We start from the raw sequence: 18,673 nt of genomic DNA, 5'->3' as shown, positions 1-18,673 counted from the left end.
CGTTTTGCTGTCATTTTCGTTGGTCACATTAAATTCATAGCAAACTTGCCCTGGGCTGAAACGCATTGGCAAGACAATTGGTGAAAGTCGGCAGGGTTCATTGTTGACCAAGGAAAAAGACAGGCTGCCCACTGGAGGCAAGTGGAAGGGATACCTCAAGCAGTAGGGGTGGCTCTTGGTATAGAAAGCAGATCGTTTGAGAAGCAGAGTGCCTGGGAGGCAGTGGGGACTGTGGGTTGGCTGCTTCTCTCAGTCTTAAAAACATCTACAGAGGAGACCCAAGAAATGGAGGCACGAGAACGTGAGCTGCAAACTTGTGTGGGTTCCCTAAGGAGGGAAATAGCATTGATGCAAGAGGAGGTGGCATGAGAATGAGAGCTGCCAACTTCTGTGGGTTCCCTGAGGAAGGAGATGGCATTGATGCGGGAGGAGACAGCACGATAGCGCCGGCAGCAAGGTGCCATTGGAGACGAGATGGCAGCGCTGCCAGGTGCTCTGAAGGAGGAAGAGGCCATCAAGGAAAAAGACAAACTCCTGAGGGAAGCACAGGCAGAGGTGGCACGAAAACATGCATCTGTGAAGCATTGAGCTGAATATAAGAGAGCTTCTGAAGACTGAGCTGGCATTGTTGTGAGGCACTGTAGCCGAGGAGGCACTTGAGGGAGTGGAGAGAAAGGTGCCATCAGCCCCAGAAATGGAGGAGCTGGGGAAGGAAGAAGGGGTTGTGCCAGAGGCACTAGCCCCTCCTGTATTGAAATCATGCCCAGTGATTGTAAAGAAAATAAAGACCCAGCAGCTGAAAGTTCCCCAAGGAGAGGAGCAGCCCCCTCCCCAGGTCGTGGAGCACTCTATGGTTCACCCCTATACTGAGGCTGAGCCAGTGACTGTGGGACTTAGGGTGGATGGAATTGTTCTGTCAGGATCAGAGATGGGAAAGCTGTCTTCCCTGACAGTGCAGCCTGCCTTGAGGCAGCGATTACAAAATGGGAGGTGACACATACAGTAGCTGAAGCAACGAGAACCTCGAAAGAAATAATACCTGTTACTCACAGGAGGAATTTGAGGGGCCCCATGAGGGTCACAAGGACCCAGATGTGGGTTGATTTGATACGGGCAGGAGTAGATGGAAGGTAATTAGACGGGAAGCCAAATAGGATCTTATTGGAGCTATGGCAACAACTGAAACCAGAGCAGCAGTTTCAGCCATTAAGACCAAAGAGCAGAGGTCAGAGACAGAGCCACGAGTCCAGCCTGTGTGACTGCAAGACTTTTTGCTGGAGAGGCTGGAGAACAATGTTCAAGCTTCCTTGCACAGGGACCATTGCAGAGAACTTAGGGCACACATATTGAGAAGAGAGAATCCTGGAGGGGTGGAGTGTGGATGAAATGAGAGTACCTGTGGCCAGGATTCTCACCTGGCCCTGGTTGACTAGCTCACTGCACACCCGTGGGCAATACATGGCTGTTGACTTTATATTATAAAGAGCTCTGCCCAATGCTCTGGGCATGCCATGGTAGCAGGGATGCAAGGCTGCAGGTGAGCAGAACAGAGGCTGGAGTGGTGGCAGCACCGAGGACAGAGGCCCAGAGGATGGCTGTGTAGGATGACTGTGCAGAGAGGCCCAGAGGACTGCTGTGCAGACAGAGGGGCCCAGAGGCAGAAACTGGCTTACTGCATTCAGACTCGCTCTGAGTGAATGGGATTCTAGTGACTGACCTGCCACCTGTAAATAAAGTTGTGTATAACTGTTTCACCCCAAAGAGCATTTTGCTGTCATTTTCTTTGGTCACATTGAATCCATAGCGAACTTGCCTGGGGCTGAAACCCATTGGGAAGACAGGCACACACTAAAGTCTAGATCTTCAGTGGTTTAAAAGGAATTTTTGAAAATTACAACTAGAAAAAGCAAAGAGTGTTTGCAAAGAAAACTGTTATCTCAAGAAATGTAAGTGTTCCACTATTAACTTGGAAAAGAATCTCACATTTGGTACCTTTTACCCATTGAGTGGGAAAATGAACTAACATTTTTTCAGGTGACAAAGAACACAAACTGGCTCATTTAGATTTTTTACTAAATATCCTAGGAATAGTTAATATTTTACCTTTTATGTTTACCAAAAGCATTGCTTTTTAAAAAGAAATAGTGAAAACTTTAAAAATACCCATTAGAGGCATAAGGATTAGCACACATAATGTAGTCGGGGGGTGGGGACAATGGGAAGGCAGTATAACACAAAGAAGACAAGTAGTGACTCTATAGCATCTTACTATGCTGATGGACAGTGACTGCAATGGGGTATGTGGTGGGGACTTGAAAATAGGGGGAGTCTAGTAGCCATAATGTTCCTCATGTAATTGTACATTAATGATCCCCCCAAAAAAATACCCATTAGATTCTCCTACTATGATGAATAATTTACCTTATATTGAGAGATTATCCAGCTGGGGTGATTTCTTATCAGTATTTGAGCATCCATAGTAGTCTATGACTCTGCCAAATTTATAAAGAGAAATACAATATTTACTCTAAAATATAGAATATAACTAGATGTATTGAATGCTGTATGTTAATGCAACATTCTGTACCAACAGAGGTCACAGTGGAAGGGATGAGGGGGTTAGTGGAGGCTGGGGTCCTGACACATTTAGTTGTGTCAGTAGAACACTGGAAGAAGAGAAGTGTAATGGATTTGAAGGCCAGCCATTTATTGTGCAGCAAAATGCAAGCCCAGAGTGGAGGTGAAAGTACTCTAGAACTGCATTGCTTGGAGTAAATAAATCAAAAGCATATACAAAAAAAGGAGGTGGGAGAGAAGCAGTACAGGGCTTTAAATCGGTGAGAATCAGGCACAAGCCAAGTGGGGATCATTACCCAGGTTAAGTGAAAGATCACTTTCACCTGAAATATTTGGATCACTGAGGACAGTTAATGGAAGATTCATTATGAAGTGTTTCTGAAGTGAGTTTTATTTATTTTGTCACTTAATGTTCTCCACAAGCAATACCTCACAACAAAGGCATAGTAACATAACTTATGACCCCACTGGGTTCTGAGAAGGGCCCTGAGCCAATGAGAAAATAATATATATCAATTTTGGTGGCAATTTGGTTGGGATGGGGAATGAGTTGTCTGCTTCCTTGCATATAGCATTACCCCCTTGCTACTTTGAAAGAGGGGTGCAGTGTGGCAGTTAGGAGGTGGCTCCAGGACACACATGCCCAAAGTGTGGCATTGGGCAGTTATGTAACCTTTCTGGGTGGTTTTCTCAATTGTCAAGTGAGGATAATAACAGCACCGAGCTCACAGAATTAGATGTGAAAATTAGATGACTTAGTGCATGTGGAGTGCTTAGAGTGTTGTCCTGAACACTGTAAGCATACCTATTAGTGTCATCACCCCTCAAACCAAGAATGGCCTACATATCCCCTTTTACTCCCTCTCCACCAGGTGGGCAAATTGCAGTAACAGGAGCTGATTGGTGACGTGGATAAAGTGGCCCCATGGACTGCACTACATTTATTTTCACATTCAGAACCCTCCCATGGATTTACAGTATTGACTGCAGCAGATCAGCAATGCACAATGACTGAAGCTGGCTTTCAGTCACTCTGCCACAATCTCTTTCAACATTTCTTCTTTTCTGTATCAATTCTACCAGCAAATGCATTCCAGATTAAAAATATATAGCAAATCTGATCACATTCAGTGGATGCAGGCCTAAGACAGGAGTCTCTGTCAGAACAGGATCTCCACAGTGGTTCATGTTGGGCACAGTCCTTGGGCCTACATAAGGCAGGGCTCTCCAGAGAAATAGCTAACAGGAGAGATGTCTGTAAACAGATGTGTTATAAGGAATTGGCTTGTGTGATTATGGAGGCTGACAAGTTCCAAGATCTACAGTCAGCAACTTGGAGAGTAAGAGAGCCAGTGTGCAGTTCCAGTCAGAAAACTGGCAGGCTCAAGACCCAAGAAGAGCCTTTGTTTTGGTTTGAGCTAGAGGCAGAAAAAGACCAATACCCAATCCAGCAGGCAAGCAGGAGTAGCTTCCCCCTTACTCATGGGAGCTGATCTGTTCTATTCAGGCCTTAACAGATTAGATAAGCCTGCCTGCACTGGGAAGGACCATCTGCCTTACTCAGCACACTGATTTGAACCTTGATCTCATGTAGAAACACCCTCACAGACACACCCAGAATGATGATGGGCCAGAGCACCCAGGGCCCAGTCAGGTTGACACACAAAATCAGCCATTATAGGCCCATGCTTTCTAGCACATATGGACACACAAGAGGATCCTATCTGCATCCAGACCTCCCTGGGCCCTAAGAAGGCAGAACCAGGTGGTGAATCATCCCATTTTCCTGGGATTGAGAGGTGTCAGGATGCAGGATTTTGGCCCAGACAGCCAGATATAAGCGGGGCAGCCAGAGTACAGGCCTATCGGTGGCTACCACCTGTCATTCCATTCCTTGCCTAATCACCTACCTACATAACTTCTAAACTTCAGCCTTAGTGCTTGACCTCTGACTCCAGTCCTTTGTAAGGAAATTAGTTCCTTCCCAGAAGAAACGTTAGTGTAAGGCAGTAATGAGCAACCTGTGGACCTTGTGTCAAAAGCTGCCATCCCAGATTCACTCTCCCCAGGGATACTTCATAACATGGCTTCTTAAACACTTATGATGGGGCAGGTAGTGGGGGGTGAAGGGGGTGATATTAAGCTCTATTTCCTTTTTTTTAAATTAAGGTATCACTGATAACACACTCTTATAAAGATTTCACATGAAAAACGTTGTGGTTACTACATTCACCCATATTATCAAGTCCCCCCAATACCCCATTGAAGTCATTGTCCATCAGCATAATAAGATGCCACAGAGTCACTACTTGTCCTCTCTGTGATACACTGTCTTCCCCGTGACCCCCAACACACACCATGTGTACCAGTCATAATACCCCTCGATCCCTTTCTCCTACCAAACCACCCTCCCTAACCCTCCCCTTTGGTAACTACTAGTCCCTTCTTGGAGTCTGTGAGTCCGCTGCTGTTTCCTTCCTTCAGTCTTGCTTTATTGTTGTACTCCACAAGTGAGGGAAATCATTTGGTACTTGTCTTTCTCTGCCTGGTTTATTTCACTGAGCATAAATACCCTCTAGCTCCATCCATGTTGTCGCAAGTGGTAGGATTGTTTTCTTCTTATGGGTGAATAATATTCCATTGTGTATAAGTACCACTTCTTCTTTATCCATTCATCTACCAATGGACACTTAGATTGCTTCCATTTCTTGGCTATTGTAAATAGTGCTGTGATAAACATAGGGGTGCATACGTCTCTTTGAGATGTTGTTTCTTTTGGGTAAATTCCTAAGAGTGCGAATCCTGGGTCAAATGGTATTTCTATTTTTAGTTTTTTGAGGAACCTCCATATTGCTTTCCACAATCACTGAACTAGCTTACATTGCCACCAGCAGTGTAGGAGTGTTCCTCTTTTTCCGCATCCTTGCCAGCATTTGTTGTTCCTTGTCTTTTGGATGTTGGCTATCCTAACTGGTGTGAGGTGGTATCTCATTGTGATTTTCATTTTCATTTCCCTGAATATTAGCAATGAGGAGCATCTTTTCATGTGCCTGCTGGCCATCTGAATTTCTTCTTTGGAGAAGTGTCTGTTCATATCCTCCACCCATTTTTTAATCGAGTTATTTGCTTTTTGGGTGTTGAGGTGTGTGAGTTTATATATTTTGGATGTTAACCCCTTGCCAGATATGTTATTTATGAATATTGTCCCATACTTTAGGATGCCTTTTGTTGTACTGATGGTGTCCTTTGCTGTACAGGTTTTTACTTTGATGAAGTCCCATTTGTCCATTATTGCTTTTGTTTTCCTTGCCCAAGAAGATGTGTTCAGAAAAAAGTTCTTCATGTTTATATTCAAGAGATTTTTGCCTATGTTTTCTTCTAAGACTTTTATGTTTTCATGACTTACATTCAGGTATTTGATCCATTTTGAGGTTGCTTTTATGTATGAAGTTAGACAGTAATCCAATTACATTTTCTTACATGTATTTTTCCAGTTTTGCCAACACCAGTTGTTGAAGACTGTCATTTCCCCATTGTATGTCTATGGCTCCTTTATCGTATATTAATTCACCATATATGCTTGGGTTTATATCTGGGCTCTCTACTCTGTTCCATTGATCTATGGATCTGTTCTTGTCCCAGTACCAAATTGTCTTGATTACTGTGGCTTTGTCGTAGAGTTTGAAGTTAGGGAGCATAATCCCAGCTTTACTCTTCCTTTTCAGGATTGCTTTGGCTATTCAGGGTCTTTTGTGGTTCCATACGAATTTTATAACTATATGCTCTAGTTTGTTGGAGAATGTTGTTGGTATTTTGATTGGGATTGTATTGAATCTATATATTGCTTTAGGCAGGATGGCCATTTTGACAATATAAATTCTTCCTATCCATGAACACAGGATATATTTCCATTTAAGCTCCATTTCTTGAGGGGAAGAGCATAAAGAACTTGTGGTCATATCTTTAAAATGACCAAAATGACAAAGGTAAATTTCATACAATTCATAAAAGTGCCTGTGTCCAGCCATCTGGAAACTGAATCAATAAAAATTCCATGTTGTCACTAGAAGGAGACTTCTCAAAATCATTCAACTCTGATCTAGTCAGACGTTTCTGCTTCAGGGAAACTGGACCGTTTTTAAAAAAATTATTTATTTATTTATTTATTTATATTTTTTGAAGAATATTATGTTTACTAGGCTTTCCCCTACCCCAAGTCCCCCCAACAAACCCCATTACAGTCACTGTCCATCAGCATAGTAAGATGTTGTAGAATCACTACTTGTCTTCTCTGTGTTGCAAAGCCCTCCCCTTTCCCCACCTCCCACATTATACATGCTAATCATAATACCTCCTTTCTTCTTCCCCGCCCTTATCCCTCCCTACCCTCCCATTCTCCCCAGTCTCTTTCCCTTTGGTAACTGTTAGTCCATTCTTGGGTTCTGTGATTCTGCTGCTGTTTCGTTCCTTCAGTTTTTCTTTTGTTCTTATACTCCACAGACGAGTGAAATCATTTGGTATTTGTTTTTCTCCACTTGGCTTATTTCACTGAGCACAATACCCTCTAGCTCCATCCATGTTGTTGCAAATGGTAGGATTTGTTTTCTTCTTATGGCTGAATAATATTCCATTGTGTATATGTACCACTTCTTTATCCATTCATCTACTGATGGACACTTAGGTTGCTTCCATTTCTTGGCTATTGTAAATAGTGCTGCGATAAACATAGGGGTGCATCTGTCTTTTTCAAACTCGAGTGCTGCATCCTTAGGGTAAATTCCTAGAAGCGGAATTCCTGGGTCAAATGGTAAGTCTATTTTGAGCATTTTGAGGAACCTCCATACTGCTTTCCACAATGGTTGAACTAATTTACATTCCCACCAACAGTATAGGAGGGTTCCCCTTTCTCCGCTATCTCGCCAACATTTGTTGTTGTTTGTCTTTTGGATGGTGGCCATCCTTACTGGTGTGAGGTGATATCTCTTTGTGGTTTTAATTTGCATTTCTCTGATAACAAGTGATGTGGAGCATCTTTTCATGTGTCTGCTGGCCATCTGAATTTCTTCTTTGGAGAACTGTCTGTTCAGCTCCTCCACCCATTTTTTAATTGGATTATTTGCTTTTTTTAATTGAGGAGTGTAAGCTCTTTATATATTTTGAATGTCAAGCCTTTATCGGATCTGTCATTTAAGAAAATATTCTCCCATACTGTAGGATACCTTTTTGTTCTATTGATGGTGTCCTTTGCTGTACAGAAGCTTTTCAGCTTGATATAGTCCCACCTGTTCATTTTTGCTTTTGTTTTCCTTGCCTGGGGAGATATATTCATGAAGAAGTCGCTAATGTTCACATCCAAGAGATTTTTTGCCTATGTTTTTTCTAAGAGTTTTATGGTTTCATGACTTACATTCAGGTCTTTGATCCATTTTGAATTTACTTTTGTGCATGGGGTTAGGCAGTGACCCAGATTCACTCTCTTACATGTAGCTGTCCAGTTCTGCCAGCACCATCTATTGAAGAGGCTGTCATTTCCCCATTGTATGTCCATGGCTCCTTTATTGAATATTAATTGACCATATATGTTTGGGTTAATGTCTGGAGACTCTAATCTGTTCCACTGGTCTGTGGCTCTGTTCTTGTGCCAGTACCAAATTGTCTTGATTACTATGGCTTTGTAGTAGAGCTTGAAGTTGGGGAGTGAGATCCCCGCCACTTTATTCTTCTTTCTCAGGATTGCTTTGGCTATTCGGGGTCCTTGGTGTTTCCATATGAATTTTTGAACTATTTGTTCCAGTTCATTGAAGAATGTTGTTGGTAATTTGATAGGGATTGCATCAAATCTGTATATTGCTTTGGGCAGGATGGCCATTTTGACGATATTAATTCTTCCTAACCAAGAGCATGGGATGAGTTTCCATTTGTTAGTGTCCTCTTTAACTTCTCTTAAGAGTGTCTTATAGTTGTCAGGGTATAGGTCTTTCACTTCTTTGGTTAGGTTTATTCCTACGTATTTTATTCTTTTTGATGCAATTGTGAATGGAATTGTTTTCCTGATTTCTCTTTCTATTGGCTCATTGTTAGTGTATAGGAAAGCCACAGATTTCTGTGTGTTAATTTTGTATCCTGCAACTTTGCTGTATTCCGATATCAGTTCTAGTACTTTTGGAGTGGAATCTTTGGGGTTTTTTATGTACAATATCATGTCATCTGCAAATAGTGACAGTTTAACTTCTTCTTTACCAATCTGGATTCCTTGTATTGCTTTGTTTTGTCTAATTGCTGTGGCTAGGACCTCCAGCACTATGTTAAATAACAGTGGGGAGAGTGGGCATCCCTGTCTTGTTCCTGATCTCAGAGGAAAAGCTTTCAGCTTCTCGCTGTTCAGTATGATGTTGGCTGTGGGTTTATCATATATGGCCTTTATTATGTTGAGGTACTTGCCCTCTATACCCATTTTGCTGAGAGTTTTTATCGTGAATGGATGTTGAATTTTGTCAAATGCTTTTTCAGCATCTATGGAGATGATCAAGTGATTTTTGTCTTTCTTTTTGTTGATGTGGTGGATGATGTTGATGGATTTTTGAATGTTGCACCATCCTTGCATCCCTGAGATGAATCCCACTTGGTCATGGTGTATGATCCTTTTGATATATTTTTGAATTCAGTTTGGTAATATTTTATTGATTATTTTTGCATCTACATTCATCAGGGATATTGGTCTGTAATTTTCTTTTTCAGTGGGGTCTTTGCCTGGTTTTGGTATTAGGGTGATGTTGGCTTCATAGAATGAGTTTTGGAGTATTCCCTCCTCTTCTGTTTTTTGGAAAACTTTAAGGAGAATGCATATTATATCTTCTCTGTATGTCTGATAAAATTCCAAAGTAAATCCATCTGGCCCAGGAGTTTTTTTCTTGGGTAGTTTTTTGATTACTGCTTCAATTTCTTTGCTGGTAATTGGTTTGTTTAGATTTTGTGTTTCTTTCTTGGTCAGTCTTGGAAGGTTGTATTTTTCTAGGAAGTTGTCCATTTCTCCTAGGTTTTCCAGCTTCTTAGCATATAGGTTTTCATAGTAGTCTCTAATAATTCTTTGTATTTCTGTTGGGTCTGTCGTGATTTTTCCTTTCTCATTTCTGATTCTGTTGATGTGTGTTGATTCTCTTTTTCTCTTAATAAGTCTGGCTAGAGGCTTATCTATTTTGTTTATTTTCTCAAAGAACCAGCTCTTGGTTTCACTGATTTTTTCTATTGTTTTATTCTTCTCAATTTTGTTTATTTCTTCTCTGAACTTTATTATGTCCCTCCTTCTGCTGACTTTAGGCCTCATTTGTTCTTCTTTTTCCAATTTTGATAACTGTGACGTTAGACTATTTATTTGGGCTTGTCAATATGCCTGGATTGCTATATACTTTCCTCTTAAGGCTGCTTTTGCTGCGTCCCACAGAAGTTGGGGCTTTGTGTTGTTGTGGTCATTTATTTCCATATATTGCTGGATCTCCATTTTAATTTGGTAGTTGATCCATTGACTATTTAGAAGCATGTTGTTAAGCTTCCATGTGTTTGTGAGCCTTCTTGCTTTCTTTGTACAATTTATTTGTAGTTTTATACCTTTGTGGTCTGAAAAGTTGGTTGGTAGGATTGCAGTCTTTTTGAATTTACTGAGGCTCTTTTTGTGAGCTAGTATGTGGTCTATTCTGGAGAATGTTCTATGTGCACTTGAGAAGAATGTGTATGTTGTTGCTTTTGGGTGTAGAGTTCTATAGATGTCTATTAGGTCCATCTGTTCTAGTGTGTTGTTCAGTGCCTCTGTGTCCTTACTTATTTTCTGTCTGGTGGATCTGTCCTTTGGAGTGAGTGGTGTGTTGAAGTCTCCTAAAATGAATGCATTGCAGTCTATTTCCTCCTTTAGTTCTGTTAGTATTTGTTTCACATATGCTGGTGGTCCTGTGTTGGGTGCATATGTATTTATAATGGTTATATCCTCTTGTTGTACTGAGCCTTTTATCATTATGTAGTGTCCTTCTTTATCTCTTGTTACTTTCTTTGTTTTGAAGTCTATTTTTTCTGATACTAGTACTGCAACACCTGCTTTTTTCTCCCTATTGTTTGCCTGAAATATCTTTTTCCATCCCTTGACTTTTAGTCTATGCATGTCTTTAGGTTTGAGGTGAGTCTCTTGTAAGCAGCATATAGATGGGTCTTGTTTTTTTTATCCATTCAGTGACTCCATGTCTTTTGATTGGTGCATTCAGTCCATTTACATTTAGGGTGATTATCGATAGGTATGTACTTATTGCCATTTCAGGCTTTAGATTCGTGGTTACCAAAGGTTCCAGGTTACTTTCCTTACTATCTAAGAGTCTAACTTAACTCACTTAGTATGCTGTTACAAACACAATCTAAAGGTTCTTTTCTATTTCGCCTCCTTTTTCTTCCTCCTTCATTCTTTATATATTAGGTATCAGATTCTATACTTTTCCTCTATCCCTTGATTGGCTTTGGGGATAGTCAATTTAATTCTGCATTTGCTTCGCAATCAGCTGCTCCACCCTCCCTACTATGATTTTACCACCTCTGGTGACAGCCATCCAACCCTCGGAACACTTTCATCTATAGCAGTCCCTCCAAAATAGAGTGCAGAGATGGTTTGTGGGAGGTAAACTCTCTCAGCTTTTGCTTATCTGGAAATTGTTTAATCTCTCCTTCAAATTTAAATGATAATCTCACCAAAGTAATCTTGGTTCCAGGCCCTTCTGCTTCATGGCATTAAAGACATCATGCCACTCTCTTCTGGCCTGTAAGGTTTCTGCTGAGAAGTCTGTTGCTAGTCTGATGGGCTTTCCTTTGTATGTGGTCTTATTTCTGCCTCTGGCTGCTTTTAACAGTCTGTCCTTATCCTTGATCTTTCCCATTTTAATTACTATGTGTCTTGCTGTTGTCTTCCTTGGGTCCCTTGTGTAGGGGGATCTGTGCACCTCCATGGCCTGACAGACTATCTCCTTCCCCAGATTGGGAAAGTTTTCAGCAACTACCTCCTCAAAGACACTTTCTATCCCTTTTTCTCTCTCTTCTTCTTCCGGTATCCCTATAGTGCGAATATTGTTCTGCTTGGGTTGGTCACACAGTTCTCTCAATATTCTTTCATTTTTAGAGATCCTTTTTTCTCTCTGTGCCTCAGCTTCTCTGTATTCCTCTTCTCTAGTTTCTATTTCATTTATTGTCTCCTCCACCATATACAACTTGCTTTTAATACCATCCATCGTGTTCTTTAACAATTGGATCCCTGACCTAAATTCATTCCTGAGTTCTTGGATGTCTTTCCATACCTCCATTAGGATGTTGATTATTTTTATTTTGAACTCCCTTTCAGGAAGAGTCATGAGGTCCATATCATTTAAATCTTTCTCGGGTGTTGTATTAACAATTTTACTCTGGACAAGGTTTCTTTGGCGTTTCATGTTTGTATATGGTGTCCTGTAGTGTCCAGAAGCTCTATTCTGGAGCTGCTGAGCCCCTGAAGCAATGTCGGGGGTCACAGGGGAGCAGTACTAGGGGTAGGAAAGAGCTGTTCCCCACCTCCTGGCTCCTGTGCCTGTCTCCACTGCTTGAGCCAGTAGGCTGGGCACACAGCTGTAAGTTTTTATCCCAGAGCAGCTAGATATGGATCCCTGCTTTCCACAAGCAGCCAGAATCCCAGTCTCCCCAGGAACTCTGCCTGTATTAACTTTCCAACCCAGTAGTCATGCGAGTCTCATGAAAGCACCATGAAATGTAGGTTTGTGCTCCCAGAGCAGATCTCTGGAGCTAGGTATTCAGCAGTCCCAAGCCTTCCACTCCCTCCCTGCTCCGTTTGTCTTCCTCCTGCCGGTGAGCTGGGGTGGGGGAGGGGCTCGGGTCCCATGGAGCCACAGCTCTGGTATGTTACCCTGTTCAGTGAAGTCTTCTTTTTTCTCCAGGTGTGTGTGCAGTCTGACACATCCTCTTTCCTGTTGCTCTCTCAGGATTAGTTGTGCCAATTAAATTTTCTAATTGTATCCAGTTTTAGGAGGAAGCCTCTGTCTCTCCTCTCATGCCCCATCTTTAGTCTGTCTCAAAACTGGACCCTTTTTGCTGCCACTATCCAACTCCAACCAAGAGACACCTTGAAGATATTGGTAGTCTCCAGAGATCCCACACCTGTGAGTTCTACCTTTGAAACAGAAGTAATAACACATATTGCACAGTCAACTTTGAGAATGGTACATCAATACCCTTGCCATCATCCCATAAACTGTAGGGTCAGGCAGTGACCCCCAGAAAGACAAGAGTGAAAAAGAAAGGATATAAACATCTAAATCCACTGGACCCAGCCACTGCGTCCAAGTCAGACAAGGATAGTTTTGGAATTTCCTGTTTTCACACCTACCTTTCATTTCCTTACTTCTTTCCTCATTCTAATTTATCTCACATATAATTGGGTTCATGGGAAGGATGGGGGAAGAAAAGGGAGAGAACTAAGTGTAATCTTTATTTTTATCTGTGGGTTCAGAGTTCCACTAAAGATGTTTTTCACAGAGCAATTAAGATGACCAGTAAATTGTTCTAAATTATTACACCATTATATTTCATAGAAACTTTCTTAAAGCTAATATGACTTGTTTTTATTTTATAGTCTATTTTGCAACTGACATTTCTATGTATCTTCTTTAGGTGCATGTCTGGCTTTTTTATACATCAGATCTCCAGAGAGTATTACATATAAGAACAAGTTCTAAGAAATCAATCAAGTTTTCTGTCAAGTCCAAGGAATATCCATACTTTAACCACAAGCAGGATAAAATGAAGCACATTATCAATCTATATGAAAACATCAACAATACAGCAAGAAATTACTCCGACTGTCCTCGTGTGGTTTTACCAGAAGAGATATTCTTCACAATCTCTACTGTCGGGGTTTTGGAAAATCTGATTGTTCTTCTGGCTGTGATCAAGAATAAAACTCTCCAGTTACCCATGTACTTTTTCATCTGCAGCTTGGCCATTTCTGACATGTTGGGAAGTTTATATAAGATCTTGGAAAATATCCTGATCTTGTTCAGAAATGTGGGTTTTATCAAACCTCAAGGCAATTTTGAGACCACAGCAGATGACGTTGTTGACTCACTGTTCATCCTCTCCCTCCTTGGCTCCGTGTTCAGCCTGTCTATGATCGCTGCTGACCGCTACATTACAGTCTTCCACGCTCTGCAGTACAGCAGCATTGTGACCACACGCCGTGCCATCATTGTGCTGATGGTCATCTGGACATGCTGCATGGGAAGTGGCATCGCCATGGTGACCTTTTCCCACCATGTGCCCACAGTGATCACCTTCACATCACTGATCCCTCTGATGTTGGTCTTTATCCTGTGTCTCTATGTGCACATGTTCTTGCTGGCCCGTTCCCATGCCAGGAAGATCTCAGCCCTTCCCAGAGCCAACATGAAAGGGGCCATCACACTTACCATTCTGCTTGGGGTCTTCATCTTCTGTTGGGCTCCCTTTGTCCTTCATGTCCTCTTAATGACATTCTGCCCAGATAACCCTTACTGTGCCTGCTACATGTCCCTCTTCCAGGTGAATGGCATGTTGATCATGTGCAATGCAGTCATCGACCCCTTTATATATGCCTTCCGGAACCCAGAGCTCAGGGATGCATTCAAAAAGATAATCTTCTGCAATAAGTACCAGTAAAATTATTGATCTTTGTTTTTAGGAACCACAGGGATAATTTTGTTATGTGACAGAATAATGTGATATACCAAGAAATACTCCCCAACTGTCCTTTCCTTCCCTAATGCACATGAGATTATCCCACTAAATAGTATTTGTGATAGCTTGGTTCTTTGTGAACAGTCTTGCTGTAGGTACAACTTTTATAACTAGAGAGAAAAAATAGTGTACTAAAAAGAAGGATAGAATACAAGGCATATAGAGCAATACAAATTTGAGAGCTTCAGGCTAATGCAAAAGATGTTCTTCTATAGCCAATGACTTGGGTGGCCTCTCCAGGTTGTAGGCCAATATAGCTGACTTCTAGAAGATAAAGTACCAGAACAAATACTCAGGGCAGAAACTACAGGGTCTTTATAAGGAAAAGGTGCCAATTAATTGCTGCAGCTGAATGTGCCTGTCTGCACTGCCATCAGAACACCTGCCAACCTCTCTCATGCCTGTATGCTTTATTGCATGCCACCTCAAATCTTTTTGGAAGCAGGTAGGATATACATCATAAATGTCAAATTGCCAGCTTTGAGCTTTCAGCAATAAAGGAACCTTCTATGTTAGTTCCCTTTATTCAACTCAGGGTCCCACTGGCATTAAAATCCTTTCCTGGTTAAAACTCATGTTTTAGAAGGAAAATTTTAAAGGGGTAAATAAAAATGTAATCCATTTGCTTCCTGTGTGGAAATAAATAAAATTGACTGTTTGAAGAAAGTATAACCAATCTTTGCATTCCAAATGTAAAAGGAAAGGAAAAGAAGCCCCAAGCTCCAATATGTATTTTGTGAAATAAGGAGAGTGTGTATGAATATTTCCACCATGCTTTTGGACTATGGGAAAAACCAAAACCAAGACACCACTTCAGGAACAGTGCTACTATTGAGACCCAAGCCAGACGCTGATGGAAAACATTTTACCTCCTTCCACAGACAAGCCTGAGGGGCAGGTCCAGTCACTGGAAAATTTCACACTACCATCAGCCACAGGAAAGATGCCAGACATTGAAAAGCAGCCATCCCTGATAGGAATAAAATTAACGTAATTTTTAAGTTCATCCATTGTTAACAGCAAAAGATAAAGCTTAAAGAAGGAGTACATTCTGATTGTACACCTTTGCTAAGTTGAAGAGTAACTTAAAGGGATGAGTGAGGGAAGAAGTAAGGTCTTTAGGTGCGTGGAGTGTAGTTGTTCGGGATCCAACAAGTGACAGCATCTCCCGGAAGAGGCAACAATTGGCCTGAAGGAGTTTTCCCTGAGCTGGTGAAAGAAGCCAGCCACAAATAGGACTGCTGGAATGGTGATGAGTTTGACACTGCACATGGAAATAGAACAGAACATAAGAAGCTGAGCAGAGAGCATGTCAAAAGGGAGACAGTTGGAAGGATTCTGGGAAAAAGATGGTGGTATAAGAAGGCAAGGCAAAAACCTCCTTCCCAAATCACATAGAACACAAAAACACAGCAAATACAACTAAACCTGAAAATGACCTGAAGACTGCAGAACAGACCACCTACATCTGGGGAAGAGAAGACCTCCCGGAAAAGGGTAAAGTGGCAAAGCCACAATCCTGCAGGACCCCCACCTTCCCCCCACCTCAGCCCACAATCAGGAGCAAGAGGAACAGAGCAGGGAGGGAGCAGGAGCCCAGGACCACTGAACACCTGGCCCTGGAGATCTGCTCCAGGAACACAAACCCACATTACATGGCGCTCTGGTGATTAGTGGGGCTGGAGAAGAGAGACAGGTGGAACACTCAGGGAAGCTGAGATTCCAGCCTCTTGTAGAGAACAGGTACACTCTACTGACCCCCCGAGACAAAAGCAAAGCGAGCATATTGAAAGACTTCCCAGTAGCAAGAGGGGTGCCAGAGGGACAAGGATTACAGAGTGCTCTCTGCTTAGGAGAAAGGGCAGGTGGACAATACCTCCCCAGCCCACCCTCAGCCCAACAGGTTAGGAACTCTCAGGAGCTTCAGAGGCTCTGTCCTCCTTGCTGAAAACGCTGCCCCAAGACTCCTCCCTGCAGCTCTCAGCCTTGCTGGCCAGCAGCACAATCAGACTTTGCTCGTGGATAGGCAGAGGGAGACCCTCCCAGCTTGCTCAGCCTCATTTTGAGCCAGCATGTGGGGGCCAGCCCCAGGAGTTCATCTATTCCAGCAGGCACCAGTCCTGCTCGCCAGCGGCCCCAGCCATTGCAGCAGCCTGGACAGACTGGCTCTGCCCACAGCAGCTCCAGCAGTGCAGCACCAAGGCTCCTCCCTGCACACAGCCCACTTGACCTGACAGTGGAAGCAGGTGTTGCAGCCAGCAAGGCAGAGGGAAGACGCTTCCAGCTTTCTCAGCCCTGTTTTGGCCCAGCCACTGAAATACTGTAGAAGGCAGTCCCAGGAGCTCCTTTCTCCCAGCAGGCACCTATCCCACTTGCCTGTGCTCCCCCACCCCCACCCCGCTATTGATACAGGCGCGGTGGGGGCAGCTCTACCCCCAACTGCAACTCCAGCATCCAGCTCTGAGTAGTCTCCCTGCTCACGTGATCAGCCATTGGCCTACACAGCCCACCTGACATCAGATCACTGCGCCAGACAGAAAGGTGTCCCGTCCACTGCACACCAACAGCTGAGGTTCCAGCACAGGAAATTGAGTTCTGGGCACTAGAGGGCGTCCCCTACACAAAGTTACTAGTCCATAGGAAAAACTAAAAAAAAAAAAAAAAAAATGAAGAGGCAGAAGAATTTGGTCCAAACAAACCACAAAACACAAGACAGGGTTGAGTGAAATTAAAATCACCAATATTCTTGATAAAGGCACAAAGTAAAAGTCGTAAACATGCTCACAGATCTACAGGAAGATATTCAAGATCTCAGGAAGGACCTCAACAAAAATATAGAAGATCACTAAAAAAGACACTCATAGAGATGAAGAACACAGTATCCGAAATGAAAAAAAACAATGGAAAGAATTAATAGCAAGATCACACAGGTTCAAGCAGTTGTAAATGATCTGGAAATTAGGGAGCAAGAAAACAATGAAGTTGAAAAACAGAGAATAAAGGATCTCTAGGAATGAAAGAATAATAAGAACTGTGTTACCAATCCAAACGGAGCAGTATTTGCATTATTGCGGTATCAGAAGAAGAAGTAGAGAGAGCAAAGTGATAAAGTCTCTTTGAGGAAATAATTGTTGAAAACTTCCCCAGTCTGGGAAAGGAAGTAGATACTCAGGTCATGGTAGCACAGAGAGCCCCTAACCAAAGGAGAGACAGTGGAAGGCATGTTGCAGACACCAGCCTTGCAGATGGCAGACAAAATAGCAGTTAATCAGGGCTGGAGAAATCCTTCCTTCACCACATGGATGATGCTGTTCTAATGCATATTAACTTCATTTACTAATATAAAATGCTATATGTGAGTTTGTTTTCATAAAATCTAAAGCACAACCCTCTCAATTATTTTTTAAATGTTATTTCTACCATTAAAAGAATAACATAAGGCACATTTTTCTGTGATTAAATGAGTAATCTCAATAAAGTATAATCTTTCCTTGCTGTTGTGCTGTTCTATGATATGATGGAGGTGGGCAGAGGGTTTTAATCCTGTCACCAGTGGTCCCTTATTGAATTCTGCCCTTGTTAGCATCTCCCACCTCTTCATCACTTTCACTCACAAATGTCACATGACTGTTGCCAGAGAAAATCACCTAGAAATCCTTCCACTATCACTGCCTTCAATGTGTTACATCCAATCTAAGAGACAAAATCAAGCAAGCTATTCTAATAGTACATAAAGCAAAAATAAAGGCTGAGTGCTAACTAAGAGACATGTTCAATTCTAGGTCCTCAGCTATATTCAAATTTGATAAGGATCATTAATATTCAAAATTACTGAAAAAAGTATGGTTTTCTACCTCTACCTTCATATGTAATTCAAACAAAAACAGTATCAAACTGCACACATCTGAATAAGAAAGATCAACAAAGCTCTGACTTCCCATGACAACCATTTCAATTCTGTTATCAAAATATCAGACTTTAACTGTTTTGCTGATGTCATAGCATGTGTTCAGTTTTGCTAATGATCTAACTTTAGATCAGACAGCTGAGAATGTTAAAGAATTAAGTACTACAGCTGTCTTGATGCCTTTAAATGCAGGATACACTACAGCTGAGCCCTCTCTAATAAAAAGGAAGAAAAATGTCCTCTTTCTCTCCCCCATTTCCCCACGGCTATAGCCTGAATGTTTTCATCCCCTCAAAATTCAAGTGTTTAAACCTTAACCCTCAAAGGTGGTAGTATTTGGAGTCAGGGCCTTTATGAGGTGATAAGGTCATGATGGTGGAGCCCCCATAATGGGATTAATGC

At 42.1% G+C, this 18,673-nt stretch overlaps 1 protein-coding gene across 3 annotated transcripts in view; it reads left to right on the top strand.

Moving 5' to 3' along the window:
- Positions 1 to 17,970, top strand: part of MC2R (melanocortin 2 receptor) — a 107,789-nt gene extending 89,819 nt beyond the window's left edge. For all 3 annotated transcript variants that reach the window (XM_073212705.1, XM_037025537.2, XM_037025535.2), the window contains one exon: positions 13,264 to 17,970. In XM_073212705.1, the coding sequence (XP_073068806.1) occupies positions 13,393 to 14,286 (894 nt within the window). In that variant the 5' untranslated portion in view covers positions 13,264 to 13,392 and the 3' untranslated portion in view covers positions 14,287 to 17,970. The remainder of the gene's footprint in view (positions 1 to 13,263) is intronic.
- The last annotated feature ends 703 nt before the right edge of the window (positions 17,971 to 18,673 follow it).

The sequence above is a fragment of the Manis javanica genome, chromosome 9 (assembly GCF_040802235.1).
Source record: "Manis javanica isolate MJ-LG chromosome 9, MJ_LKY, whole genome shotgun sequence".
In the NCBI taxonomy this organism is placed as follows: Eukaryota; Metazoa; Chordata; class Mammalia; order Pholidota; family Manidae; genus Manis; species Manis javanica.
Note: the sequence above shows the minus strand (reverse complement) of the source record. Positions and strands in the feature narration are given on the sequence as shown.